General features: G+C 42.6%; 1 protein-coding gene and 1 pseudogene across 4 annotated transcripts in view; both read left to right on the forward strand.

The window, feature by feature from the left end:
- The window catches only part of ACAT1 (acetyl-CoA acetyltransferase 1), a 37,103-nt gene extending 33,742 nt beyond the window's left edge, over nt 1-3,361 (forward strand). For all 3 annotated transcript variants that reach the window (XM_080687022.1, XM_080687023.1, XM_080687024.1), the window contains exons 11-12: nt 2,510-2,667; nt 3,075-3,361. In XM_080687022.1, coding sequence (XP_080543148.1) covers nt 2,510-2,667; nt 3,075-3,195 — 279 coding nt within the window. In that variant the 3' untranslated portion in view covers nt 3,196-3,361. The remainder of the gene's footprint in view (nt 1-2,509; nt 2,668-3,074) is intronic.
- A 4,947-nt stretch (nt 3,362-8,308) lies between these two features.
- Nucleotides 8,309-13,536, forward strand: LOC308233569 (aminoacyl tRNA synthase complex-interacting multifunctional protein 1-like; annotated as a pseudogene). Its single transcript has 2 exons — nt 8,309-8,380; nt 12,310-13,536. The product of its transcript is annotated as an aminoacyl tRNA synthase complex-interacting multifunctional protein 1-like (transcript).
- Nucleotides 13,537-13,770: the final 234 nt, after the last annotated feature.

Genomic DNA, 13,770 nt, shown 5'->3' on the forward strand with positions numbered 1-13,770 from the left:
GCTCCCCAACTCATGCAGCTAGTCTGAATCTCTTCCAGCAGGTTTTCCATCTAAGTGCCTTACCTTGGCTTGTGCTGTGGACTTCCCTAAAAAATGACAAAGGTTCACAATACTGAAACAAGCATCATGTGGCTTCAATGTACCCTGTGACTCTTGTTAAATAGCCGCAAGCCTGGCACAAGCAATGACTGGTGTCGACTTGACATTGTAACGTCCCTCTGATGGCCACAAATCTGGCATAAACGTGGCCGGAGTTGGCTATAATTAAGCAGCTACGGCTCAAGTGGCAGCTGGCCTCAGCTCAGTGTTGTGTCACAAAAAGTCCCATGCCTGGCACTGGTGGCAGCCAGCCTTAGTTTGCAGGATAGCCTCGCCCAAGTACCTTCAAGCCCAGCAGAAGTGGCATTCAACCAGAGGTCACTTTGTAGCTCCTACCAGGCAGCACCAAGCCAGGAACAAAGGATGGCTGACCCTGACATCACCACAGCCCCCCCAAGGGCCTCTAGAGCCAACAAACCTGGTGGCCGGCTTCAGACTATGCGAGAGCATCACCCAACCAGCTCCACAAATGACACACCAAAGGGCGGACTTGGTTGGCACCAAAGCCCGATTAAAGTGACTCCTGCTCTGTGGGGTCAAATCCTGCAAAAGAGCTTGTCTGCTGTGATCATGGCAAGCCCTCAATGAGGATCATCTCCACCTACTGACAAGCCAATAGCAAATAAGGCTCAACTACAATAGGAGGGCACATACAGCTCACACAAAGGACATCCATAGAGCTACCAGCTTAGGACATCCATAGAGCTACCAGCTTAGGGCCCCACATGGAGCTACTCTGTGAAGACCAGGAGATGTACTAGTTCTACCTAATACATAGAAATATATAGCCCAAATGAGGAGACAAAAGGAACATCCCAAATGAAAGAACAGGTTAATCCTCCAGAGAAAGAACTAAATGAAATGGTGACAAGCAATGTATCAGGTACAGAATTCAAAACACTGGTTATAAGGATGCTCAATTAGCTTAGGGGAAAATTAGATGAAGTCAGTGAGAACTTCAAACAAAGATACACAAAGCATAAAAGTGAACCAGTCAGAAGTGAAGAACTCCAACGACATAATGCACAGAACATCCAGACAGAAGACTGATATGGAAATAGTTGCCTTAAATGACACATTAGAACAGAAGGATGTAATTAATATTTTAAAGATAAGTCACCCCAAAACAGTAGAATATAAATGCTTCTGAAGTACACCTGGAACATTTTATAGAATAGACCACAAGTTAGGCTACAAAACAAGTGTCAATACCTTTAAGATTGAAATGTCAAGCATAATTTCTTTTCACAATGGTATGGAACTAGAAATGTTATAATAAAACGGAAAACACAGACATGTGGAGGCTAAATAACATGCTACTAAACAATGAATGAGTGAACAATAGCTCAAAGAAGAAATCAAGATACAGTGAGACAAATAAAAAGGAAAACACAATGATCCAAAATCTATGGGACACAACCAAAGCAGTTCTGAAAGGGAAATTAACAGCAATAGAGGCTTGCCTCAAGAATCAAGAAAATAAAAGCCCTGGCTCGTGTGGTTCAGTTGGTTTAGAGCATCTTCCGGTACACTGAAAGGTGGTGGGTTTGATTCTCAGGGCACATACCCAGGTTGCAGGTTCAATCCCCAGTTGGGGCATGTACAGAAGGCAACCAAACGATGTTTCTCCTGCTTTCTCTCTCAAATCAATAAAAAGCATATCCTCGGGTGAGGATTTAAAAAAATCAAACAACCTAACATTATAACTAAAGGAACTAGAAAAAGTACAACAAACAAAGCCCAAAGTGAGTAGAAAGAAGACATTAATAAATATCACAGTGGAAATAAATGAAATAGTCTAGAAAAATTATACAAAAGATCAATGAAACCAAGGGCCAGTTCTTTGAAAACATAATTGAAAAATAAAACAAAATATATGGGAAATAAAACCAAAATTGCAGAATTTCAAGAAAACAAGTTTTTTAAGATTTATTAAGGTGTTACATATATGTCCTTATTCCCTCATTACCCCCCCAGCCCACCCCACTTATGCCCTTACCCCCCTGTTGTCTGTGTCCATTGGTTAGGCTTATATGCATGCATACAAGTCCTTTGGTTGATCTCTCCCCCTTACCTCCACCCTCCCCTACCTTACCTCTGAGGTTTGACGGTCTGATCGATGTAAGAAAACAAGTTTTGGCCCCGGCTGGTTTGGCTCAGTGGATAGAGCGTTGGCCTGCGGACTGAGGGGTCCCGGGTTCAATTCTGGCCAGGGGCACATGCCTGGGTTGCAGGCTCGATCCCCAGTGTGGGGTGTGCAGGAGGCAGCCGATCAGGGATTCTCTCGCATCATTGATGTTTCTGTCTCTCTTTCCCTCTCCCTTCCTCTCTGAAATCAATAAAAATATATATATATAAAAACAAGTTTTGATTGCTAATTACTTGAACATAATATGTAAAATTTTTTTAGGTTCTTAAAGCGGCAGGATTGAAAAAAGATGATATTGCAATGTGGGAAGTAAATGAAGCCTTTAGCCTGGTTGTACTAGCAAACATTAAGATGCTGGAGATTGACCCTCAAAAAGTGAATATCAATGGAGGAGCTGTTTCTCTGGGACATCCAATTGGGTAGGTAAAATCATAAAGAAAAATCTCTAAGTAGGTTAATGGATGTCGTTGTGTTTCTATCTAAAAGTGTTTCATGATAACTCCTATTACTCTGTGTTAAACAGATTTCTTTCCTACCCTTCATAAGGCAAACACCATTTGTGATAGACTGAACATTGAACACAGATCTGTAACATTTGTTGCTTGAAAATGAATATTTTATTTAGAAGATTTAAGATTAAAGTCTATGCTTGGGCCTTTAGAAAAACCGTAACCATTATTAAAACAAGTCTCCCAAGTTTAAGAAAAGTAACAAAATTCAGCTATGATTAATGGTAATACACTTTTAAAGAATTTAGAAAAGAACTTTTGGATACTTACACATTCTATTACTTCATTAAACAATAAAAATGCTTTCTTACTCCTAGGATGTCTGGAGCCAGGATTGTCACTCATTTGGTTCATGCCTTAAAGCAGGGAGAATATGGTCTTGCCAGTATCTGCAATGGAGGAGGTGGGGCTTCTGCCATACTGATCCAGAAGCTGTAAGACGACCTGTCACCAGTGTGGCTGACTTCCTTGGATCAGCTTATACTCCAAAGAATGTTGCCTTTTTTATTATTTTCTATTTTAACTTTTTCTAAATAAGATGAAAAGTTCAAATCCCAAAACATTTTGAAATTATAAATAAGTTTTTTCTTCTGCTTTAAATTTTTGTTAATCTTCAGAAGTTTCCTATTTTTGTTATAAAGCTATATTTGAAATGCTAGTATGCAAACTTAGTGGCTTACAAGTAGGTAGGGGCTTCTATTTTAGAGAATCATTTGTTTTTGAGGATGTTAAAGCGTGTCATCGTAGCTAATTTAGATTTAGCAGACTCTAATGTGAAAGTGGCTATATTGGGCAAACTAGCAGGGCCTCATAGCATTAGAAGCCACAAACAGTGGGTGCAATATTGTTAGGAAAGGAAAAACTCATGTGCTCAGGTCTAAAGGAGGTATAATTTCTCCTAAGCTCAGCATTCAGGATTTGGGGTAGGGTCACACTGAGAAAATACTGAGGTTTGAGCTCTTAATTACTACAGAAGCACAGAGAATGGGCAAGTAGAAACCGTTTAATTGAATGGATTTATGAAAGGAGATTGACACTTTCAATATGCCACAATCCTTGTTCCTTATTTTAAAGAGAAAAAGGAGGCGGGGGGGAGGGAGAGAGAGAGAGGAACATTGAGGTGAGAGAAACATCAATCGGTTGCCTCCTGTACAAGTCCTGACCGAGGCTCAAACCTGCAACCGGGGCAGTGCCCTGACCAGGAGTCAAACCTGCCACCTTCTGGTGTAAGATGACACTCTAAGAAACTGAGCCACACTGGGCAGGGCACAATGCTTGTTAATAAGCAGGATAAAATGCAACACAAGTATCTCAAGTTGCATTTCATTTGGGAAAAAAACCCACGTTGTAGGCAGGAGCTATACACACCCTCAGCTGCAGCTGAGAAGGGACACCTCCAACTCAAGTTGAGCTAAACAGTATTGGGACAGGGGAGGGACAGAAAAGGTCATGTATACATATATCTCTTGGTAAATAATTCACTGTAGATCCTTATCTTTGAAGAAAAAGAATTATCTGGGAAAAATGAAATACTGTTTTATTGACAAAGAACTTTCAAAAAAGATCTGTATAATAATTGCTAACTTTTTTTAAAAAAGTATATATTTTATTGATTTTTTTTTAGAGGAAGGGAGAGGGATAGAGAGTTAGAAACATCGATGAGAGAGAAACATCGATCAGCTGCCTGCTGCACAATCCCTACTGGGTATGTGCCCGCAACCAAGGTACATGCCCTTGACTGGAATCGAACCTGGGACCCTTGAGTCTACAGCCCGACGCTCTATCCACTGAGCCAAACTGGTTAGGGCAATAATTGCTAACTTTTATGGCTTTGTGCTAAGTACTGTCCTAGAAGCTTTATTTGTATTAACTTCTTTGATAATAGATAATAATGGGACCTACCCTCACAAAAACTAAAGAGGGTAGGTCCCATTATTATCTATTATCATACCAGATAGGTAAGGAAATTGAAGCATGGGATGGTAAATAAATTCCAAGGTCAAATACCTGGTAAGTAGCTGAGGTGGGTTCACATTCAAGCACTCTTGCTCCAGGGTCTATGTAACTCACTATGCTTAGCTTCTCAGTACTCTCAATAAGTATCTGCCCTAACTGTAATTGGAGCTAGGAAAATACATGAAAAAAGGAAACCCATAATATATTAGAACACTTCATTGAAGATAAGCAGAATTAACACTGCATCCAAAAGCCAGTTATCTTAAAATATTTGGAAAACTCTTGACAATTTTGGGGAAAAATAAAGAGAGGAAACGGAAAAAGATATAGAATCAACAAGTAAATGGTATTTCTTAAAAATAAATAATGGTATTCTGAAGCAATATCTCTATATAAAACCCTAATATGCAAAAAGACTGAATGGCAGAACAACCAAACAACTGGTCGCTATGATGTGCGCTGACCACCAGGGGGCGCGCGTGGAACATGGCGGGCATTAGCCGCAGCAGGATAGTGGAGCAGGTGAGCGGGGGCACCAGACCAAGGCAGGGCGCCGGTTGCTGTCATCAGGGCAAGCCTCTGGTGGTTACTGAAAATCCTTAGCTCCCACGCGCCGCAGTCCCTCTGGGCGCTCGCACCTGCTGCCAGCGTTGGCCCCACTTGCACATGCTGCCGGCGCTGGAGCTGCCATTCGCACCCACTGCCAGTGCCTGGTGCTGACCCCGATCACCCCTCAGGGCTTCTCCACCTCCCCCTGCTCCTGAGGGGCAATCGGGGTCGGCAGGTGCCTCTTGCACCCGCTGCTGGTGACAGCCCCGCATGCACCCACTGCTGGCGCCCAGTGCTGGTCCTGATCACTTAGCGCCGTCCGAGGATGCAAATGTGGCTGCTGGCCCTGATTGCTCCTGAGGGCATCTCTACCTCCCCCTACTCCTGAGGGGTGATTGAGACAGTAGCCGCCACTCGCACCTGCTTACGGTGCCGATCGCTCCGTGCTGTCAGCAGGTGCAAGGCTGCCTGCAGACAGGGAACCGGGGACCATGGCGGGAGGGGCCGGGTTAGGGCACGGAGGATGGGCTGAGACCTGCCCCTGTGCCCACCACAGCCTTGTGGCCCACAGTTCCTTTCAAGATGCACGAATTTGTGCACTGGCTCCCTAGTTATAATATAGATTTTTTAAAAAATGTTTTTATTGATTTTAGAGAGGGAGAGGGATAGAGAAACATCGATATAAGAGACAAGAACTGATTGGCTGCCTCCCACACGCACCCCAACTGGGGATTGAACCTGCAACCTCAGTATATACCCAAACTGGCGATCTTTTGGTATATGGGATTATGGTCAACTAACTGAGCCACCTGGCTAGGACAATTACAATATAGTTTTTAAAAGTTATTTTTTTTTAGTACTAAGGAGGCAGGTGTTGAAGGTCTTATTTCATTAGCAAAATTAACAGAATCATACTAAGACAATCTGGAGGAAACAGTAAAAAAAAATAATAATTCTTCAAACATCTAGGTAGAAAAATGTGTAGCCTGTTCTTAATTCCATTATAGTAAATGCCGGAAGACAAGGAACAAACATCTGCATAATATTTTTAATGGAGACGTAGCTGGTTTGTTTGGCTCAGTGGATAAAGGGTCTGTCCCAGGTTTGATTCCAGTCAAGGATGCATGCCTCGGTTGCAGGCTTGATCCCTAGCTCTGGTTGGAGCTGGTGTGGGAGGCAACCAATCGATGTGACTCTCTCACATCCATGTTTCTTTCTCTGTTTCTCCCCCTCCCTGCCACTCTCTAAAAATCAATGGAAAATATCCTTGGGTGAGGATTAACAACAACATATACATATTAATGGAATCTATAATAATAAAAACATAATATGCTAATTAGACCGGACGACCTTCAGATGAAGCCGGGGCTGTGAGGGAAGCCCGGGTCCCAGATGCCAGAGGGAACTCAGTGCTGGCAGCTGGGGGATGGAAGGCCTACTCTTGCACAAATTTTGTGCATCGGGCCTCTAGTAAAGTAATAAAAGCCACTAGAGGGCACACAATAGTTTAGAAATATAGCACTGTGATGTTTCCTTAAAGAACTATGAAAAAAATAATCCAAGTTAAGAAATCAGGAATGTGAAACTTTAAAAGTTTTTAAATGGTTAAGGACTGGTTGGAGATGAAGGTTAGTTAGTGGTAAAACAGGAATATACATTTTACAGTTGGCTGAACAATTGAGGGTTAGGGAGCCGATTTCCTGTGCAGTCAAAAATCTGCATATAGCCTGACTGGTGTGGCTCAGTGGTTGAGTGTCAACCTATGAACCATGAAGTCATGGTTCAATTCCCAGTCAGGGTACATCCTCAGGTTGTGGGTTTGGTCTCCAGTAAGGGTGTTGGTGCAGGAGGCAGCTGATCAATGATTCCTTCTCATTATTGATGTTTCTATCTCTCCCTCTTCCTTCCTCTCTGAAATCAACAAAAATATATTTTAAGAATATCTGCATATAACTCGATTCCCCAAGAAATAAGTTGTCCTTCAGTATCTGCAGGGGATTGGTTCCAGGACCCCCTGTGGCTACAAAAAAACAAAGACGTTCAAGTGCCTTATATAAAACTAGAGGCCTGGTGCACAAAATTCGTGCACGGGAGGGGGGTCCCCTCAGCCCAGCCTGCACCCTCTCCAATCCGGGATCCCTCTCATAATCCTAGACTGCTGGCTCCTAATTGCACCCCTAACTGCTCCCCCTCCCGCTGGCCTGATCGTCCCTCACTGCCCCCTCTGCCGGCCTGGTTGCCCCTAACTGCCCCCCGCTGCCAGCCAGGTCACCCCTAACTGTCCCCTCCCTGCCAGCCTGGTCACTCCTAACTGCCACCTCCTGCACAGGCCTGGTCACCCCTTACTACCCCCCCTGCCAGCTTAATTGCCCCCAACTCCCCCCCCCCCCCGCCAGCCTGGTCACCCCTAACTACCCCCACACTGGCCTGGTCGCCCCTCACTGCCCCCCTGCTGGCCTAATCACCCCAAATGTCCCCCATGCCAGCCTGGTCACCCCCAACAGCACCCTCCCACTGCCTGGTTGCCCCTAACTGCCCCCCCCTGCCGGCCTGGTTGCCCCACGCAGCCTGCTTGTTCAGTCGTTTGGTCATCGCTCACTAACTCACCTGCCGGCCTGGTTGTAGGCAGCCATCTTTTGAGGGCATGAGGGTCAATTTGCATATTACCTCTTTATTATAAAAGATGGCATAGACCAATGCATACAGTTGGCCTTTCAGATCCACAGACTCCCAGTACAGGTATTTATTGAAAAATATCTGTGTATAAGTGAGCCAACACAACTCAAACTCATGTTGTTCAAGGTCAACTGTATATGCTAAATAAGGGCAAATGCCCATATAAATAAAAATGAGTTCTACATTTTAAATTACTATAGAAGGTAAGAGTTGAAAAGGCCAATTATCTATACTAATAAATGCCTATGTGGTTGTCACGCCCTCACACCGTGATGCCCACACTCCATGATGCCTTCAAGCCATAACAATCCATCACCAGGAGGCTGCGTGTGCAGCAGGCACACACAGGCGGGCGGGGACTTGACGCAGCATGCGTGGCACGGAGGTGGATCCCGCGGTTCCGCACAGCGATGGGTCCCAGCGGCTCTGCGCGGCAATGCCGGTGGGACCTCCAGCTCTGGCCTACCTCTTTGGGACAATCCATTGAGGAGCCCTGGATGGGTGGGCGGGGCCTACCTATTTGGGGAGCTTGATTGCGGGGCTCCCACACTGTGAGAGGGCACAGGCCAGCCTGGGGAACCCCTGCCCCCAGTGCATGATTTTCATGCACTGGGCCTCAAGTGAAGTATAAAGAGAAGTAACTTCTAAATTTATTAAAAGGAAGAAAGTGTTAAAATAGGATAAGCACTATTCTGTATAAAGGAAAGATGATTCAAAGTAAAATTATACAGAATCCAATGACAAGTAGAAGGGCACAGAAATAATTTTTTATGGAGGATGACAGGAACATTTGGCACACAATTAGGAGTTGACTGTGATCCTCTCTTGAGAACAGAGATGTCAGCAGATGCCGCGTCTGCCTTCTGACTTATGCCCACTACAAATCAGTATTTCCTAGAAGGAGCTTGTACACGTCTGGCACCTCAACTTTTGTAGGTGCTACTCAAAGATCAGGCCCTTGGATCACCCGGCTTTGATAGCCAACAAGGCTGGCACTCATGGGTCCAACAAAAACTAAAACAAAAAAGCAGGTATTAATGGGCACATAACCCCCCACTGCCCACTGCCATCTGCCCGGAAGGGCCCTAAGTATATTCTTTCCCAGCTGCTGCCTGATGTTAGTTTCTAATCAGCCTGCATCTAGGTATTCACTGCAATCCTCCCTTTTAGGACACTGGTTTTTGGCACATCTTCAACTGTTGGGAGCAACTAAAAACAAAGAAGGCAGCAAGGACAGTTGCAACAGTTTAAGAGGCAATAAGGAGCTCTGGCAGGCTGACTGTGTCCTACACAAGATCATTCTGTTAAGACTGGGAGAGGTGGCTCTTTCATCTAGTGCACAGAAACCAACTCAGAGAGTAAAGGAAAATGAAGAAATAGAGGAATATGTTCCAAACAAAATAACAAAATACATTCCAGAAACAGACCTTAATTAAAAAGAGACAAGTGATTTCCTGATAAAAAAATCAAATTGATGGTCATAAAGATGCTCAACAAGGTTAAGAGAATAAATGCATAAAGTGAGAATTTTAAAAGAGAAAGAAAATATATCACACAGAATTGAAGAAGACAATAATTACACTAGAAAAGTCAACAGAGGGGCTCAACATCAAAAGTTAAGATGGCTAGAGGCTTTATGTGACACAATCAAGTGGGCAAATATAGCGTTACTGGGGTCCCAGAAGGAGAAGAGAGAAAGGGGCAAGAAGCTTATTCAAAGAAATCATGGCAAGAAAACTTTTATAATCTGGGAAATTAAACAAAAAACCACACAAGGAAGCCCAAAGAGTTAAAAAAAAAAGGGGGGGGGGCGAGGGATGCAGAGAGCCCCACACTGAGACACATTGTAATTAAATTGTCAAAGTAAAAGATAAGGAGAGAGTCTTCAAAGCAGCAAGAGACACTTTGTTATGTACAAGGGAACCATGGTAAGACAATAAACAGATTTTTTCAGCAGAAACTTTACAGATCAGATGGAGTGGCATGATATATTCAAAGTGTTGAAAGAAAAAACTTGCAACTAAAATATTTTACCAGCAAAGCTGTCCTTCAGAATTGAAGGAATGATAATTTCCAGACAAGCAAGAGCTGAAGTTCATCATTAGTATACTGACCTTGTAAGAAATGCTAAAGAACCTTCTTCAACCTGAAACAAAAGGACACTAGTTAGTAACAGGAAAACATTTAAAAGTATAAGTCTCACTGCTACAGATAAATTCAGAATGTTCTAATGCAATGGTAGTGTACAGTAAATCACTTATAACTATAGCATAAAGGTTAAAATGCAAAATATTAAAAAGGTGTAACTTCAAAAAATTATTAATAGATATACAAGGTGGAAAATATGTAAATTGTGACATCAAAAACAAAATGTTGGGGGAGGAGAGTAAAATTGTAGACCTGTAGTATGCATTAAATTACAGAGCTGAAAATACTTATAAACACGAGGTATTTTATGTCAGCATGGTAGACACGAAGCAAAAACCTACAGTAGATACACAAGAGATAAGGGGAATCTAAGCACAGCGTTACAAGAAAACATCAAATTACCATGGAAGAGAGTAAGAGATAAAGAAATAAATGATACAACAGCTAGAGAACAAGTATGCACTAGTAAGTCCATATCTATCAATGACTATGAGTATAAATGAGTGAAATTCTCTAGTCAAAAGACAAAAAGTTGCCTGCCTAGCATTGCACAGTGGTTGAACATCAACCTATGAACCAGGAGGTCACAGTTCAATTCCTGGTTGGGGCACATGCCCAGTTGCGGGCTCGATCAGTTCACCACTGTTAACATATTCTACCCATTGTTGAAATGAGATATTTGTATCTTATTAAAGTCTTAGCCTTAAAGTCTATTTTGTCCAAGTGCTTTCTGTTGCTTTCCATGCATGAAATATCTTTTCTGTTCCTTTACTTTCAGTTTGCTTGTGTCTTTAAAGCTTAAGTCCCTTGTAGGCAGAATCAATTTGGTTCTTATACATTTGGTAACTCTTTGTCTTTTATATATATAGTATTTTATGTATAATTTATTGTCTTTTACATACACACACATGTGTATACACACACACACACATATATTTCAGAGCGGGAGGGAGAGAGAGAAGCATCAGTGATGAGAGAGAATCATTGATTGGCTGCCTCCTGCACACCTCCCTACTGGGAATGGAGCCCACAACCCGGACATGTGCCCTGACCGGGAATCTAACTGTGACCTCCTGGTTCATAGATTGATGCTCAACCACTAAGCTATGCCAGCCCAGCTAAATTTTCACTTTTTACTATACATTTCATATCCTTTTTGTTAAATTTTAATTTACATTTCATGTCCTTTTTGTTTTTAAACAAATTTATTACAAAATGCTTTGTTTTCAAACAGCCTTCTGGAATGAATTAAGTTTGAGAACTGAGGTTCCACTATATATATTGTCAGAAATGTAAATATAACATATCAAAAGTTATGGGGGCCGAAACCGGTTTGGCTCAGTGGATAGAGCATCGGCCTGCGGACTGAAGGGTCCCGGGTTCGATTCTGGTCAAGGGCATGTACCTTGGTTGCGGGCACATCCCCAGTGGGAGGTGTGCAGGAGGCAGCTGATCGATGTTTCTCTCTCATCGATGTTTCTAGCTCTCTATCCCTCTCCCTTCCTCTCTGTAAAATATCAATAAAATATATTTAAAAAAAAAAGTTATGGGGAAGCTCATAGTGATAAAATCTTACATTAAGAATTATGCCCTGCCAAAACCGGTTTGGCTCAGTGGATAGAGCGTCAGCCTGCGGACTGAGGGGTCCCAGGTTCGATTCCGGTCAAGGGCATGTAACTTGGTTGCGGGCACATCCCCAGTGGGAGGTGTGCAGGAGGCAGCTGGTCGATGTTTCTCTCTCATCGATGTTTCTGACTATCTGTCACTCTTCCTTCCTCTCTGTAAAAAATCAATAAAATATATTTAAAAAAAAAAAAAAAAGAATTATGCCCTAACAGGCTTGGCTCAGTGGATAGAGTGTTAGCCTGCGGACTGAAGGGTTGCAGGTTCAATTCCGGTCAAGGGCATATGCCTGGGTTGCGGGCTGGATTCCCAGTGGGGGGTGTGCAGGAGGCAGCCGATCAATGATTCTCTCTCATCATTGATGTTTCTATCTCTCCCTTCCTCTCTGAAATCAATAAAAATATATATTAAAAAAAGGATGATATCAGGTGTTTCAAGATGGTGGTGGAGTAGGTGGACAACCCAAAAACAAAATTGAAATAAAACTAAATTGGGGATTGAGAAGGTGACTATCCTACAGCAGAGAGCAGATAAAGGCCACGCAACAGGAACAAAGTCTGAAGAACATAAAGTACACGTCAAAGAGGAGCCCTGAAATAGACTTCAAGGAAGATTTTCTGCCGTTTCTTGGCAAAAACGGCAACTAATGATGCTGTTCTGAAGAGACTGGAACAGAAAGATGCAGAGGCAGATCAAATTATTGAATATCTTAAACAGCAAGCTGCTCTTAAGGAAAAAGCAACTTTGCAGTCGACTTTGAGAGAAGAAACTTCGAGTCGAAAATGCTAAATTGAAGAAATAGAATCAAGAGTTAATTCAGGCAGAAATTAAAAATGGAGCGAAACAAATACCATTTCTGTCTGGTACTCCACTGCAAGCTCATTCCACGGTTTCTGAAAATGTAATATAGTTTATGCCAATCATATCTTCTGGTGCCAAATAACAGGTAAAAGGAGGAGGAGAAGAAAAAAAGTTGAAAGAGAAACTTAAGAAAAAGGAAAGTAAAAGGAAGAAACAACCACCAGTACCAGGAAGTGCTGACTCTAAACCAATAGATGTTTCCCGTCTGGATCTTCGTATTGGTTGTATCATCACTGCTAAAAACCATCCTGATGCATTCTTTGTATGTAGAAGAAGTAGATGTTGGAGAAGCAGTCCCAAGAACAGTTGTCAGTGGCCTGGTGAATCATGTTCCTCTTGACCAGATGCAAAATCAGATGGCGATTTTACTTTGTAACTTAAAACCTGCAAAGATGAGGGGCATACTATCTCAAGCAATGGTGATATGTGCTAGTTCACTAGAGAAAGTTGAAATCCTGGCACCTCCAACTGGGTTTGTTCCTGGAGACAGAATTACTTTTGATGCTTTTCCTGGAAAGCCTGACAAAGAGTTGAATCCTAAGAAGATGATTTGGGAGCAGATCCAGCCTGATCTTTACACCAGTGAGGAGCGTGTGGCTACATACAAAGGAGCCCCCTTTGAGGTGAAAGGGAGGGAGTGTGTAGGGCTCAAACTATGACCAACAGTGGAATAAAAGAAAATTTCATCAAAATGCTTCAATTAATAAAATGCATTGGAAAAAACTTTAATGCCAATACAAAGAAATACATCTGTCACTTATGCCTAAAATTGAAAAGAAAAACAAAAACACTAAATCGGGGAATATTCACCCTGAATTAACAATTATTTTGGTTCTTTCTTTGCTTTGGTTTTGTTCTGTCAGCACTTGCACAAGAACTTGCATGACATGGTTAGACTTGAGCCTCACAATCAGCCAGCCGGAGGGGAGATTCCCACCCATGAATGGGACAACAATCTAGACTCAATTACAGCTCAGCTGGCATGGCTCAGTGGTTGAGTTTCGACCTATGAACCAGGAGGTACATGTCCTGATCTGGGTACATGTCCGTGTTGCTGTCTCAACCCCCCAGTAGGGGTGTGCGAGGCAGCTGATCAATGACTCTCATCATTGATGTTTTTCTCTCTCCCTCTCCCTTCCTCTTTGAAATCAATACAAAAATATTTTTAGAAAAAGATTCTTTTACAGCAGGAGAGCCCAG

Source organism: Plecotus auritus (genome assembly GCF_963455305.1).
Source record: "Plecotus auritus genome assembly, chromosome: 9".
Taxonomy (NCBI): Eukaryota; Metazoa; Chordata; class Mammalia; order Chiroptera; family Vespertilionidae; genus Plecotus; species Plecotus auritus.